General features: G+C 45.6%; 1 protein-coding gene across 7 annotated transcripts in view; it reads left to right on the top strand.

The window, feature by feature from the left end:
- Positions 1-2,200: 2,200 nt before the first annotated feature.
- The window catches only part of col13a1 (collagen, type XIII, alpha 1), a 69,119-nt gene continuing 55,749 nt past the window's right edge, over positions 2,201-15,570 (top strand). For all 7 annotated transcript variants that reach the window (XR_008415784.1, XM_053874692.1, XM_053874691.1 and 4 more), the window contains exons 1-2: positions 2,201-2,583; positions 10,682-10,751. Coding sequence is in view for 6 of the 7 variants with exons in the window: in XM_053874692.1 (XP_053730667.1) it covers positions 2,320-2,583; positions 10,682-10,751 (334 nt within the window). In the remaining variant the exon portion in view is untranslated. The remainder of the gene's footprint in view (positions 2,584-10,681; positions 10,752-15,570) is intronic.

The raw sequence follows: 15,570 nt of genomic DNA, 5'->3' as shown, positions 1-15,570 counted from the left end.
TTAACCCCATTATCCAGGCCCTGGAGCTGAACTAAGGGAGATTCTGATTTCTCTGCAGTAGTCGGACCAAGCTGTTTACATGCATTTTAAAAGTTCAGTTTTAGTCTGACTTATGTATAATAATAATTAGGATTTCTGGACAGTACTCAGTGTGGTTCTACAAGATTCTCTTGACCCCGCCTCCTTGGCCACCTGCCAATAGAGTGTGAACAGAGTTTCTGACCCTGTTTTTAAATCATTTTAAGTGCTGTCATTAGTGATGAAGGGAATTTGAACCTCATCAGAGTACATTGATGAAACCTCAAAAAAAGATTGTCAGAATGCTGCCTGACCCGTCCCACCATGGAGAAAAACTACAGCTAGAGAAGGTTTGTGGACAGGTGAGGACGTGCATGACGCTGGCTGCGTCCAACAGTGTGAGCTGTGCCAGCCACTCCTCAGAGGAAGGACACGGGGATGTTTGGTCCATGGGAGAAGGATGGACCCCTAAGGCATCTAATAAGTACTTGGTGTGGTTTCAAGACATCTGGCAGTATTTAGTACTCAAACTGCGTGTAAACCGCGTCGTCCTATAAAAAGACTTGAGCACTTGTAGACCAACTCCTGGAGGTCCAGGTTTCTGTGTCCCTCACAGCGCTCAGTGCCATCCATCCTCTCAGCTGAGCTCATGATCCAGCTGATCCATTTCAAATGCTCTTTATCTACACGTCCTCTGCTGGAACATCTGGCCACAGACACACCTGCGTCCACTCCTTAAGCAACGAGCTCAACAGGCCATTAGCTGTGTTTGGCCTGCAGGCCCCAGAACATCCCTCTGACCCGTCCTGCCTGCTCCAAAACCTCATGACAGATTGCAGCTATTGCAGCTACCTCTCCCTTCGTGTGAGCAGCAGACACTGCACAGCCTTCCTCATTGCTACCAAAATATGAGCGTGTTTTCCTGTTTGAAACCAGAGATTAGCCTTCTCACACCACCACCCTTTGTTTTTATTAACTGGCAGCGATGGCAGATCTATGGAGCCCAGCTGCTGGTCGTCTCCGTGTCGCTCATTCTGGAATCTTTGTTTGAATCCACGGTCCAGTCTCATGGAACTGGTTTCCTTCCCATTCATCACATCAATCGCTTGTTTGCTGGATGACATGTTCATGTATTTATGAGTGACTGGACTGAACATGAAGATCGGCCTCTGAAGTCTCCTGGTCTTTGTTGCGCAGAGAAACTCATCCGGTGGCAGAAACATGATTAAACACAGACATTTATGATAAGTGACCAATATTTAACATTTATTTTGAGAAGGTGCAGATGCAGAGTCGGCACTAAATGTAGCAGGACCCTTCATCACTTCATCACAAGTTTCATGCTCACACACAACAATGACTTGTTCTCCTCTGTTTTCCAGGTCCAGGACAGAACCTGCCCCTCAGATGTTCGATTGACAAAAGCAGTCCCATATTTATAAGTTATTTATTTGTCCGACATTGTTCTATTTCCGATAGCAAAGCATTCAGACCGGTCGCTCTTCCCTGATCACTGCACACGTCACTTGTCATGTCCCCAAGTTTGCATCTACACTACATAGCTTTCACCATTCTGGATGACATGTTCATGTATTTATGAGTGACTGGACTGAACATGAAGTCTCCAGGTCTTTGCCACACAGAGAGACTCAACTGCTGGCAGAAAAGTGAATAAAATCTTTGACAACATTTATGATAAGTGACGAGTATTTATCATTTGTGAGCTGGTCGGTCAGAGGCCAACAGATTTGTCGCTTGTTATAACATGGAGATTCCTCAGGAATGGAGCTCATCAGTGGGGTTGTTTAAAGGGTTGAAACTCCATGGCCCCATTTGGCAGGGTGGGAGGGGTCAAAGTTCAAAATGCTACTCTTTCCACGCAGATGAATTCAGAGATATTATTTCTGCCTGATGGCCACACTCACCAACGCTTTTGAGCTATTGATTTGAACGGGTCGGTGTTGCTCAGTTCAGAGACGGTCTGGAGCTGACGGCTTCTCCCGTCTGAGTGACTGCGCGCTCTGGCTTTACGCCCCCAAAATATCCTGGATCAAAGGAGGAGGCAGCTCGGAATCCCGCCCCGGCATTTGCCCGCAGCCGGCCGGAGGTGGAGCTGCTGTCGGGGCGGGGGGTGAGGGGGGAGCTGCTTCAGGTTACACAGACTCTCTGACGGCCGAGCGGCAGGAATCAGGTCCATGAAGCTGCAGGAACTCATGACCATCCCACTCGCCCGGAGCTGCTGCCTGAATCCAAGTGTTCCTCTCCAAACTCTGCGGGATCTCTCAGTGACTGAGTCGCAAAATGGACAAGTTTGATAAGGAGGGGAGCAGGACGCAGCCTTCGGAGACATGTCCGTGGAGAAAGTGGAGGGATTGGTCGGCATCCACTCTTTGCGCGGCGTTCACCCTGGTGTGTCTGGGAGTTTGCGCGCTGGTGTTTGTCCGGACGTGGGAGCTGCAGCGCAGGATCGTCAGCCTGGAGCAACAGGGTCCGTCTGCGTGGCTCTGGTCCGTGGAGCAGGTGGAGCCCGTCATTCTGAAGAGACTGGACCAGATCCTGGAGGAGGTGAGCCGCCCAGCCTTCAGCTGTAGAGTCCGCAGTCATTTTATTCATGTCTTCACATTCACTCCCATCTCTGAAAGATGCGTCTTGGGGGTTATTTATTTACTTTTGCTTAATAGAAAAACATTGGTTCAACTAAATGGATCGAGTCTCAAAACGAGGTCTGCGCAGTAATTTCAGGATGGATTTCAAAACGACCTGATATGAGCAGGCTTTCTAACTGACTTAGTTTCTGTCATGTTCCCGTAGTTCAGTCCTCTCTGTTTTCTCTGTTGCTTCTCATCCCTGACTCAGAGGAAATAAATAGACCATCTCAAAGCTAAATAAAATGGCAGTCACCAGCATCATCCTTCGGGTTATGATGGATGATTTACTCAACACACCAGCATGTTAACCAGCATAACCGAACACTTTCCCTCCTCAGCTCAATTGTGAAACATTTTTTATAAGTCACATTTGATAAGACTGATTATTTCACCTGAAAATAAGCTTTTTGAATATGTCGAGATGAATGAACATGTCTACTGTTGAATGAATGAATGTCTACTATTACAAATGTGTCTGTTGTTTCTAGATATTGGCGTTAAAGAGAACTGTTCCTCTTTAAACTCACAAAAGGAGCATGACTCTTGAGCCACGATGCTGATGATAAAGCATGAAAAACCCCTGCTGCCAATATGAGACCCGATGAAGCGCCACATTATTTTTAGAGCTCACATCCAGATCCACAACTCCGTTGCTTGGACAAGAGTTTATCTGAAACAGGCCGCGCTCTCGTAGCACTGCCTCTCAGTCTTGCCGGGATTTCAGCTTCCATCTGTAGAAGCTGTTAGTGAATAAGTCAGCATTGACTGAGCTGCTGTGTGTCACCGGCTCTTTCAAGTCTTTTGGTGGACGAACTATAACATTCAGCAGCAAAGTGTGTGGATGAACAACGCGAACAATTATCTGAGACTTGTGCCATCAGGGAGCACCATGATTAAAGCATGTCTGAAAAAGATGAATTATAGATGATAACTGAATGACAATACTCATAGTTAGATGTCTTTTGTACTATCCTGTACAACTCTCCGCTTAAGGGTCACATACCGGTTTTGCTTGTCGAGGATCAGCGGCACCAACTTATTACATTGGCTGAAGAGGATGGATCAATTGGACTGAATTCAGCGAAACTGCCCTCAGCTGTGGCCAGATTTCGACCTCTGATGTCAGAGAGCTGTTTGTCCGAAGAGCCACATTCGGCTCGCGAGCCATAGGTTCCCTGTTGTAGGGTTTTCTAAAGGGCAGGCTGACTTTGGCGTCACCATTTTGAATGGAAAAAAACTTTATTTCCAGTGAGTTTATGGAAAAGATTCCAGACCCAGGTGAGACATCAGCAGTTGGGCTTTGGAGTCATTGTTTACTGAATATATTGTGAGAACGGAGCATGCATCGGAGCACCAGCGCGTGTGGGGTCCTGAGCCGAGCCGTGTGACTCATGCTGATGAACGACTCAGGTGGCGTGATGGGAGAGCACTGTAGCCGTGGCAGGTCAAGGAGAATGACTGGTGTGTCCGGATCCGGCTGCCGTTAACAGCTCATTGCTGATATTTGCCAGAGCTGATTCTGTTCTGAGACGTGGGCAGACACCAGATTAGAATGAGTCCATAAAGAAGACTGTGGCTTTGGGATTTGGGTAGAATCAAATGTATGAACTTGATTCAGTGTTGAATTCCCAAGAGCAGCTGTTTTAGAGGCAGGCCGTTGTTCGTCAATGGAATTGTCCTTCAGCTACGAGCGAGGCGTCGCGACGCACACTTTCTCCGGGTATTTAGTCACAGCATTTCACCCGTGCTTTTGCTTGTGTTAGTGAATAACAGGCGGCTGTGCTGCGCACGCAGGGAGGGTGAGAATGAAGAGTTGACTCTGAGGAGAACTAACAATCACAACTGCTCCCTCCATATGGTCCACAGCGTGCCTCCTCTTTGTTTGGACCTTTGTATATAAACACATCTTATTAATGGTACATTGGGACAGATGTGACCTTTTCAGAAGGGAGCCAGGCAGAAGCGAGGGGAGTGAGACAGAAGGTGGCGATGGAGAGTCAGCACTAAATGTAGCGGGACCCTTCACCACTTCATCATGAGTTTCATGCTCACACACAACGATGGCTTTGTCTTTGGTGTTCTGGCCTCTGTTGTCCAGGTCCAGGAAAGTTCGTAAATATTTTCCTGCTCCTCAGATGTTCCATTGATAAATGCGAGTTATTTTCTTGTAGTTGTATTTCCATAAGCAAAACTTTCAGACCAGTCGATCTTTCCTTATTGCTGTGCACTGTTTTGGTTACCATCATCAATTTGATAAATAAAGCATCAGATTAATATGAAATGAAATGGCCCATCAAATAAATGGATCAAAGCTGCACAAGTCACATATTTGTGGTGCACGGCATCGTTTTCAGAAAGAAAAGTCTCAGAAAGAAGTTTTCAGCACCTTCTCATTGTAATCATGTTCCCAAGTTTGAATCTACATTTGAAAAAAGATCGAAAACAAATGTATTTACATTTTCTTCTCAGTGTTAATGCATCAAATTGCTTTGCCCTGCCATAAATACACGATAGCTGCACCATACACAGTGTTTTTCACCACTCTGTTTCCTCCATTCGTCACTTTTCCAACACTTTTCCTTCAGTAAACCAGCCGGTTTCTTAGAATAGCTTGGGAAGTGAATTGCATCTAGGGCTGCAACCATTAGTTGATGTCATCGATAACGTCGACAACAAAATTTCGGCGACGTCAAAATCTGTGCGTCGATGCATCATGTTGCTGTTGGTGCAAACACACACAGGCCGCGGGGTGGGCATGCTATAGAGAAGCAGTGAGAAATTATCAACTTCTCTGGAATCATTAAGATACTGTATGTTCATTTCTGTTCCTTTAATTGGTTCCTGACTGAGGTCCGACTCCAACTGGCCACCGCGCCCCAGACTCTGCGTCACCACCTCCGACTGACCGCCTGTTTCATGCTTCACGCTTCACAGGGTTAATACATGTTCCTGGATGATGTGTCATTATTTTAACATACTTGTTTAATAATGTATGGTGTCGCAGTATCACAGTCAGATGATTCAAGCAACTTTAGGTTAAGCAGAAATTCAAAATAGGTCCAAACAAAGGTCATTGCAATTAGTCAACTTATCCAAAAAATAATAGATAGATTAGTCGACAACTAAAATAATCATGAGTTGCAGCCCTTATTACAACCACACCAAGTCACATGCTGATCACATCACTGAGGAGTTAAAGCATGGGAGAATGTGGGCATTTCTCACCCTGGTCGTGGACTGTTTGTTCCTCTTCCCTCTGGCAGGAGGCTACGGTCCATCCAGACCAGAACCTCCCGTCACAGGAACAGCTTCTTCCCCTCCTCCGTCAGACTGTTGAATTCGTGAACAGCCTTGTTGTTATTCTATTTGTTTATTATTATTATTATGATTATTATTATTTATTTATTTTGTCAGCACTTTATTCCAAAACACTTTCCTAGTTGGTGGGCTCCCCGCTGACCATGGCAATAAACCAAATTCTGATTCTGATTTTGATTAACAGAGGAACAAAAGTGAAAGAGCTTGTCAAGGTGCTGGCTGAAGCGAGTGGAGTGAAGGCCAGGACCTGTCTGTCCTACAGCAGTGTAGGCAACTGAGTGCAGCTCACAAGTGCACAGCTGCACCAAGTCCTGTGGTGTGTGTGACCAATATAAAATTATACTGTTGGGCCATAATAACCATCAGGCGTAATCGTTTGGTAGAAAAGTCCTGACCACGCCCCGGGATGGTGTGGAGTTGCTCTGCTGCAGGAGGGGCTGGTGCACCATCTGTCCGTCCGTCAGCCCTATTGAACATTTGTTGGAAAGCTTAAAAAGAAAAAGAAACTTGGCTCAGATGCACCAGTTTTACTGGGAGGAATGGACCAGAGCGACTGTGAGGAGCTCGCGGACGGAAACCCAAAACGGCTCATTCAAGTCATCAAGTTTAGAGGGTGATGACACATATGTAAACCTCTGCTGCTTTCAACGACGTATCCAGAGCGTTTTACTGATGCTTCAGTCCATAAAGTGCTGAGAGTGCAGAAAATATCCACCAGTCGTGGCCTGCACTGTGGGAAGGCTTTTTCACCACCGTTTCATTGTTATAGCAAACGTCTGTCCAAAGAACGTGGCCCCCCGTAGTTATGCCAGAGTACTGCAAGTCACACCTGAACCCTCTGCTGGTGTCAGTATCTTACCTGAACACTCAGAGACAACCACAAATCGCTCTCTGCTGAGGTGAAGGCAAGTGACAAAGAAACAGTTCCCCATGAACTCAGACCCCGTCCCACAGGTAATCCACCGTTAAATCAGTCAGGTGCAGGTGTAGGGCACTTTCCAAAAGTCGTGGTCAACCATCATACAAATACTGAAAATTTTGAAAAAAAAAAGATTTGTACTCAAATAAAAAAGATGTTATTAAAGTACTATGTGTGATATCCAGATATTTCATGAAAATATACATACAAGACAGTCATGAACAATGATCATCTACTGTATGAATGTGTGAAGCAACATATTGTCATGGTAACGTCACGTTGTATCAGTCCTGCCCAGTTGGATACAAAAGTCCGACTCTGCTCACAGAATTTTGCATAATTTGGCCTGAAACGATGAATACGCTCGTGTCGTTCCAGTTATGCTTCATGAACCTTCCTTTATAGCTGAAGTTATTAACACTAATATACTTTTTAAATAGTTGAACTCTCTGCTTTGTGTGCGGCTTGTTACCTCGGACATCAGACGTCATGTTAAACGTGAGACTGACTTCAAAAACTAAACTAGAGAAGCACTCGGAGAGCGTAAACCTCTGGCAAGCGGCGTCACTCCACCCTCATCTGAATCTCCCGAGTGATGAAGTTTACTTAAATAAAAAAAAAATCCTCCATCCAACTGGTGATCCGGATCATTCCCAAAATTGAGCCTGAGGCTCCGGGATCATCGTGACCCGGGACATCAAAAGTAGAGGAGCATTTAACTGTTCACATCAAAGTGAGATGCAGAACATTTGCATCACTGCTCAATACTATTTATATAATAGGCATGACATTGTTACGTGGGACTGAGAGGCATGTCTGAGTGAATGCAGACAGACAGACAGACAGACAGACATACAGACAGAGAGATAGATAGACAGGCAGGCAGGCAGACAGACAGACAGACAGATTGATAGACAGACAGGCAGAGACAGACAGAGAGATAGATAGACAGACGGGCAGAGACAGACAGACAGACAGACAGGCAGACGGGCAACAAACCATATAACAATCTCAACTTATGCTGAGGAGATTTGGTAACTTGATTGATAACTTGTCAAACCTGGAGACAACAAAGAAGGCAAGGCAACTATTCAGGCAATGGGCAAGGCAAATGCTTCACATCCACTCTGCTTGATAAAATACCTCGTTATAAAATCCAAGTCAAGTAACTTGCCTTCACAAGGATACGAGATACATAACGCTGAGTCATTCAATCTGCGATAATTTACGGCTCAAGACTTCAGGTAATGTCTGATATGTTTCTTTACACCGCATCCCGAACATCAGTGTCATGTTGGGAATGATTCATTCGTGCTCGAATGTTGGCTTCACTGGCATCATCCAGTGAGCAGAAATAACAGGTTCGCTGAAGAGCCTCCCCCGCCCCCCGCCGCCGCCGCCGCCGCCCCCACACCTGTTGCTGCTCCCCAAACAGTTCACAGGCATTCCTCCTCTGGTGACCACGGGGACTGAGCGCTATGCATCCCAGAATGTTCTCAGATGCTTTTGTGATCTGCTTGGACCACATCCCAGCCAGTCCTGCTGGATCTCATGATGTCAGTCACCAGACTCCCATAGTGCCTCCAGCGATTGGTTCAGTTCTGCAACCAAGTTTGTGTTGTTGAGAGGAAATGATGTGTTGCCCTCAAGAAACCTTCCTAGATCAGAAGGTTAGCACGTAGACGGCCAGTTTGCAGTACGACGGATGGAGCTGTGGAGGGAAGACTTGCAGGTGGTTCTGTAACAGGGGTCATCAACATGGTGCCCACGGGGGCCAAGGGACCAAGGAAGAAGAGCACGGGCCGATAAAAAAATCATAATAATAATTGACACTTTCATGTAATAACCATCTCATTTGATTTTGTGACTCAGTGTTTTGTTCCACCGCTGGTAATTATTGTGAAAACTCAACAATGTCACCAGTATTTCAGAGGAATATCATCATCTTCCATTGTTTATCGGCTGTGCAGAAGTGTGTACTGAGCCGATGTCGGCTCACAACGGGCCCTTGGAGTAGCTCGCGGTTGCTACAAGGTCGGTGACCCCTGGTCTGTAAGAATGTCACATGAGAAGCGCTCAAAAATACTCACCAACCAGATGACTATTTTGATGGGAATATATTTGACTTTCCAGATCATTTCACTCAGCTAGATGTACAGCTACGGCTGAGAACTCTTGGCTCCCCATAGATTGGGTCTTTGGCTGATGTCACTACAGGTGGTGTCCTATATTTTCCTGTAAGGCATGTGGAAACCAAAACCCAGGCTCGGGGACACATACATTCCTCTCCACTCTGTCTCACCGTTGAGTGGCCTCTGAGGTCAAGAATTGTGGTTTAACTGAATGAATTAAAAAATAACTGGACGAGGCATGTCATATTGACAATAGATAGAGTTAGTTCATCTGTGGATGCACCGCTGCTATGTCACATCATGTTCCAGTGTCATATTTACCTCGGCGTGTTTCATTCCAGATGGAGTCAGACTGGTCACTGCAGTGTCAGGGTGTGGGTCAGACTTGGCCGCGAAACAAGTCTGCACATGGAGCGATAGCTGAAACGAATCCACACCTGGTCGTGGCTCGATATTTTTAATGCTTTCGAAGGAAAACACGACTGTCTCTGGAGCTCATAAACACCACGCCATCTCTGGCTTGTCACTCCCCGAGCCCCGAGTCTTACGTCCCTATGTCAGGTCCACACGTTCAGTGGTGCATTCACTGACCACCCGAGAAGCCACACTAAATGTTCCAGAAACGCCCCAAACAAATCAACATCAAAAATAACCAAAGAATATATGATTTACAGTGGAGGTCATAACCCTGTTACACACAGACACATTTCATTTCTCTCCACTGTTGCTGTTGACCCCTCCACTGCGCAAGCATTGGTTTCTTAAATGATTCATTCATTCATGCTCAGACGTACTGATCCCTGCCATCATCACGGATGAGTCCCAGAAAGGTGTATGAACTCACCCTGTTCTACTGGTGAACAGTAGAAGGGCTTTGTCCTGTGATCCGTGTCCTGACCTGAACTTATGGTGGCTGAGAAGTGCACTTTACAAACCTTTGAAACACATTTACAAACCCTTGGAACAAATTTACAAACAGCAAAACACATTTACAACCTTTCAAATAAATTTGCATTTTTTTAAGTCTATTTCCAAATTTGTAAATGTGTTTTCACAATTTGTTAATTTGTTGTCAGAGTTTGTAAAAGTGTTTTCATGGTTTGAAAAGTTTGTAGTTTGTAAATGTGAACGTCCTTTTGCATTTAGTCATGATTTTTAACAAGTGGAACATTCCAGCGACCACTTCCATATTGGTTGCTGGAATGTGGTACAGGATCACATCCATAATTTGGTCCCTCCCTTTCTGTATGACTCTTCGCCATGCAATGTGCATACAATAGAAACATATTTGTAAAGTCTGAAAACACAATTACAAACTCAGGAAGAAATCGTTTGCTCAAGAAGTTTGTAAATTTGTTTGAAATTTTGTAGATGTGTTTCGCTATTCGCTGTTTGCAAATTTGTTCCAAGGGTTTGTCAATGATTTTTGCACGTCTCAGCCACCGTATGAACCCAAATAACAGAAATAAAGACAGAACAAACACAAAATGACATCATGGTTGCCCTCATCAAGCATCTCAGTCCAATACAATTATGAGCGGAGCATTGTCTGCATTTAAGTCAAATTTCAAATCATTTCATTGGTTCAGCTTTGTATCTGACCCATCCAAAATGGCTGACATTTTATTTGTGTTGTTTTTCCGCAGAAATTGGCAGCTCGATTACCAAAATCACGAGAAACCCGGGAGGCCCCTCACAGTTGCCTGTGTCCACCAGGTGAGTCCCAGCACTCTGGCCTCTCACGGCCTTCTGCTGTCAGCATGTGTGTGTAGTGGTAGAGAAATACAAACATGTATGTGTGTGTGTTTGTAGGTCTGTTGGTCCTTTTGCTGGACCCCACAAAGTTCAGCCTCAACATGAGGGTGACAACAAGGTCATAAATGGGTTAAGGTTAGGCTGAGGAAAGGGTTATGACCATGAGAGGTCCTCACAAGGACCGAGACAAGGTAAAGCCTCCATTGAGGCTGAGCACTTCAAAACAACAAGGTCATTGTAATATGGTTTAGTTCAGAGTTCTGGTGAAGTTCAGCTCTTTATTTTGGATGGTTAAGTGAAGGGTGAGAGGCTTTACTGTGTGTCAGTGTGCGGAGCCCACAAAGATGGCACGACAAATCTGTGTGAGCGTGTATCTGTGGGGACCTGTGTGTTCAGCATAAGAAGATGAAGAGAAAAAGTGTCGAAACATGATGTGAGCCAGCTGATGGTGCGGTGAGTTGGCCTCAGTGGGTCGCTCAGCTGTGTGTCTGTCCCCCGACAGCCTGGTGGGAACAGGAGTCACTTCCTGTCACCACACATTAGTGCTAATTGTTCTTGTCAGTGGGATGCTACTGTTTAAAGGTGGCGGCGGCCTGTGGGGGCGGGGCTTTGCAGTGGGCTTCACAGGAGGCCTGACAGTCAGTGCAGGTGTGGGCCCCTTTCAACTGCGGCCCTAACAGATGGCCTGCTGCTTTTACAGCTCCCAACTAGTAGAAGCTGCGCTGGTGTGTGTGTGTGTGTGAGAGACGGTGCTTATCTGTCTGTGACGGCCGCGAGGTCAACTGCAGCAGAGAAAAGATTCCCGTCACTTGTCCAAGTGTTTTCCCTTCAAACCTGGGCTGCCGCTTACCATTGTGGTCCTTTTTGACCTTTGTTTGGACCTGTTTTGAATTTCTGTTGAACCTAAAGTGGCTTAAATCGTCTCAACTGTGATGCTCCGACACCACACGTTTAAACAACTATATTAAAACGATGACACGTGGATGAACCCTGGGAAGCATGAGCCATGAAACAGCTGAGTCAGAGCTCCAGTTCTTTGAAACAGAGGTCTTTATTGGTCCTTGAGAACAGTTCAGTTCAGTAATAATAATCACTGTACAAAACATATCACTGTAGTAGTGCAGATGTGAAGTGTGTGTGATGTCATTAAAGACAAATCTCTTACAACAAATGTTAGCTCCATTTTTTTCTTTTTTTTAAATTGTCATTTTCATGTATATGTTTCTGATACTTGTGTCATCCATCCACACATACTTGGCTTGTTCATGACTGTATGCTTAATTCTTGCAATAATGGAGGAAAAAAAACTAACTAACCTCAGTCAGGTGCCAAGGAGAGGAACAGAAATTAACATGTCTACATGAGTCCAGAGAATCTGATTGTGTTGTTATCGACGACTAATCGTTGCAGCCCAACTTTAAACCCAATATAAACTTCATGTCAACTGTCATGCAGCCTGTGGCCTTTCACCCATGTAACACCTTTGCGTGAAAATCTCAGGTTAGCCTGCGTGCACCGCTGCGTGTCTGTTGTCAGTGGACTGACAGGAGCGTGTGTGTAAGGTAAGTGAGTCGCAGTGAGACATTTTTGGAAGCAATCTGAGAAAATGGAGCTAAATGTGGCGCTGCACAAGACGTGGGGCTGCGAAGGTGCCGGGCAGTCTGTTGTCTCGTATGAAGTAGCACAGGGGCCTGAGAATATGGAGACATGGAGGCCACCGTGAGAAGCCTGACACACACAGGATCTGTCACTAGCATCCTGCAGACTTCAAGATGCAAGAGTTATGAATGCGTCAGATGATGAATGAGTCCATGATGTGAGTACATCTCATATGCAGACAAATGAGAAAGTGATTTACGCTCGCTCTTGACCTCTGTCTTCACTCTAGATCAGTGTTTTTCTACCTTTTCTAAGTCATGGCACACTTGGTTCATTGAAAACATCCTGAGGCTCACCACCAAAGGAACCTGGACCAAAGCGCATTTTTGCTCAGTCAAAAGTTCTGTAGAAAATCCCTTTTAATTTGTGAAAACCGTGTTTACAGAAAGAGGTCGGCAATATGGCAAAACATATTGTGATTTATTATTTATTTTACATAACTGTTTGGATTTTATCACAATCTCACATGTATCTTTGAGACCAACTTGCAAGTTTCCGAGGATTTAGGCCAAAGATCTTCTAGTTTGGAGAACGTCCGGACTCATCTTTAACATTCTATGCCTCAGCTTCATAACTACAATGGTTCTCTCTTCTTTGTTTGGGCCTGTATTTACTTTTAGCCCACATTTAAACCATGGAGCAAACTTTAATAGTTTAGACGTTTCAATAAAGTTTTGAAGTGAGACGTCATGTTAGCTGTTAGCTCTGAGGTGCAGACAGTCTTTGGCGACAAGCATCACTCCATCGTTCTGTCGTGAAGGTGTGTGGTCGAGTTAGAGGCGCATCAGGTTTATGAACAGCTCAGTGGCACATGTGACCGGCTCCTTGGCTGTGAGTGTGTGGGAAGAGCAGCACCTAGTGCAGCTCAGCAGCCGGTGATGGACGAAGCAACGCATCAGTATAGATCTATAGTGTATAGAGAGAATGTGAGCGAATCCATGTGATCTCCTCACGAGCCAATCACAACAGCTGGTAAATTTGCATCATCACATAAAAGTGATCTGTTTGAGTTTTTTTTTCCCCAGTGAACAGATTTGTTTACCGCGTTACTGTCAGCAGAGTCTGGAGCTCTAATACCGTACAGGCGGCGCAGCCCTGGTCCCACTGTGGACATGCTCTATATCGCCCCCAGGACACCACAGGAAGCACATTTCTGTCAGTACAGCTTTCAAAGGCTTCCTGTGAGAGGGCCTGCATGTTGGAGAAGGACTTTGTCCCATGGGGGCAGGCAATGGAAACAGAAGATGAAGGGTTAACAATGAAGAGACACGGAAGGTCAAAGGTTAAGGCCTCTTAGAGCCTGCTGCCTCAGAAGTGAAGGAAGTGGCTTGACAGTTTACCTGGCTTCTGTCCCAAGGGAAGCCATGAGGGGAGAAGAGAGCTCTGAAATCCGAACTGGCCCCAGACCCCCACCCGCTGCCTGCATGCCTGACGGACGCCGGGCATGGATGGCATAGCTCGGACCACTTTGAGGTTTGGCCTTTGTTTGATCAGGCCGACTGAAGTAAAACACGATCACTCGTGGATGTTGATTTTCTGCTCTGATTTTGAGTCATTCCATCAGTCAGTGAGACTGTGATGCGTCTTGCCATGTGACGTAAACATATCTGGGAAACATCGGCATCACGTAAACAAACAAGAAAGAAAACACTGTTCTGTCATCTTCTGATGCGATTTTCTAGTGAGAACGTCTCAGTGCTGCTCTGATCTTCTGCCCACTTCAACTGTGTTGAGAAGCATGGCCACTACTGTGAAGACAGAAGGCTGTAAACGCGCCACACAGTGGTGGACATGACTCTTCAAATCTTCTGTCCCACCCTGACAGGATATACAGTCCCACACGCACACGCTCCATCATGGCACTCCTCATGCTGACACCCCACACGCAGCCTGAGTAACAGCGTCTCAGCTAGATGTGTGGAGTGAGATGTCAGATGTCTTCAGGAGGCTGTGGGTGGGGAGCAAATCATGTCTGTCAAAGGTGAGAACTTTATTTGGAGGTCGGTGGGAGCTTGTCTTCTCTGCTGCTTTTGACATTCAAAGCCTTCTGTGGAAATGATGCTGAACTGGAGGAGCCACTCTGAGATGAACGAAGAGTAAAGAAATGTATCTCTGCAATGTGGACGAGAGAAAGAAGCTCGACGTCCTTGAACACAAGAGGCATCCGCCGAGCTGTGCAGCTGACTTTGTGGTGGTTGTGGTGCAGGGGTTGGAGGGGGGCGGTTATTTAAGGAGACCCCCAAGTTCACCTTGCCATGTGTGCTGACAGGAAGAGAGCACAGCAGATCCTCTTTCTTTACTCATGATAAGTTTACAGTGCAGCTGCCAGTGAGCTGCCATACTGGGAGCTATGTGGCAGTGCAGACTGGAGCCTGAGCAGCAACAATAGAAGATGCAGATGAAGGAATGTTCAAGGTAAAGTCCAGCCAGGAGGTGCTGATGGCAAAAATGAAGGTCTTTGTTTTGGCCAAAGAAAGTGGCACCTCTTGCTGAAAAGTATTTCTGGGAAGGCTTGAGTCGGGGAGGAGCACATCAATGTGGCCTCATCGCTGTTGTTAAAAAAATCGGTTCATTCTCACGTAGGATGTGACTCAGGTGAACCCCTAATAATGGGAAGAAAAACGGCCTAACTATCATCAAAAGATTCTGTGATCGACACCACTGAGCTCCTCAGTTGTCAAACGGTGCGCTGTATTTTCAATCTCATACAAAGACATCACAAACATATGTGTGGTTTTTGTTCTTACCTTCACTGTTTGTCTATGCTAAACAACGCTGCCAAATACAGACCTGATCGAAATCTTAAGACCAGTTGAAAAATAGCTAGAATTTACCTTTTGCACTTTTGGATCTTGATGAGGTTTTAAGTAGAGCTACAGTATGCAAAAAAACCAGAAACAAAACAGAGACAAAAAGCACTTTGAAAAAGTTCACACGATAATTTCATTTCACTTCTGCTGTCAATGGAGCTTTGTGCTACTGTTGTTATTATTATTATTTGAGTAATGAGTTGCTGAACAATGTGATGCGAGAGCGCCACATTGTTCGTATTTTCTCATTTGTGAGAAAAATGGTGCCCAGAGGACCTGAGAGGGAAGTAATGTGTGTGAGGATGAGCTGA

This window comes from Synchiropus splendidus, chromosome 9 (genome assembly GCF_027744825.2).
Source record: "Synchiropus splendidus isolate RoL2022-P1 chromosome 9, RoL_Sspl_1.0, whole genome shotgun sequence".
Lineage (NCBI taxonomy): Eukaryota > Metazoa > Chordata > Actinopteri > Syngnathiformes > Callionymidae > Synchiropus > Synchiropus splendidus.
This window is presented reverse-complemented; position numbering and strand designations above follow the sequence as displayed.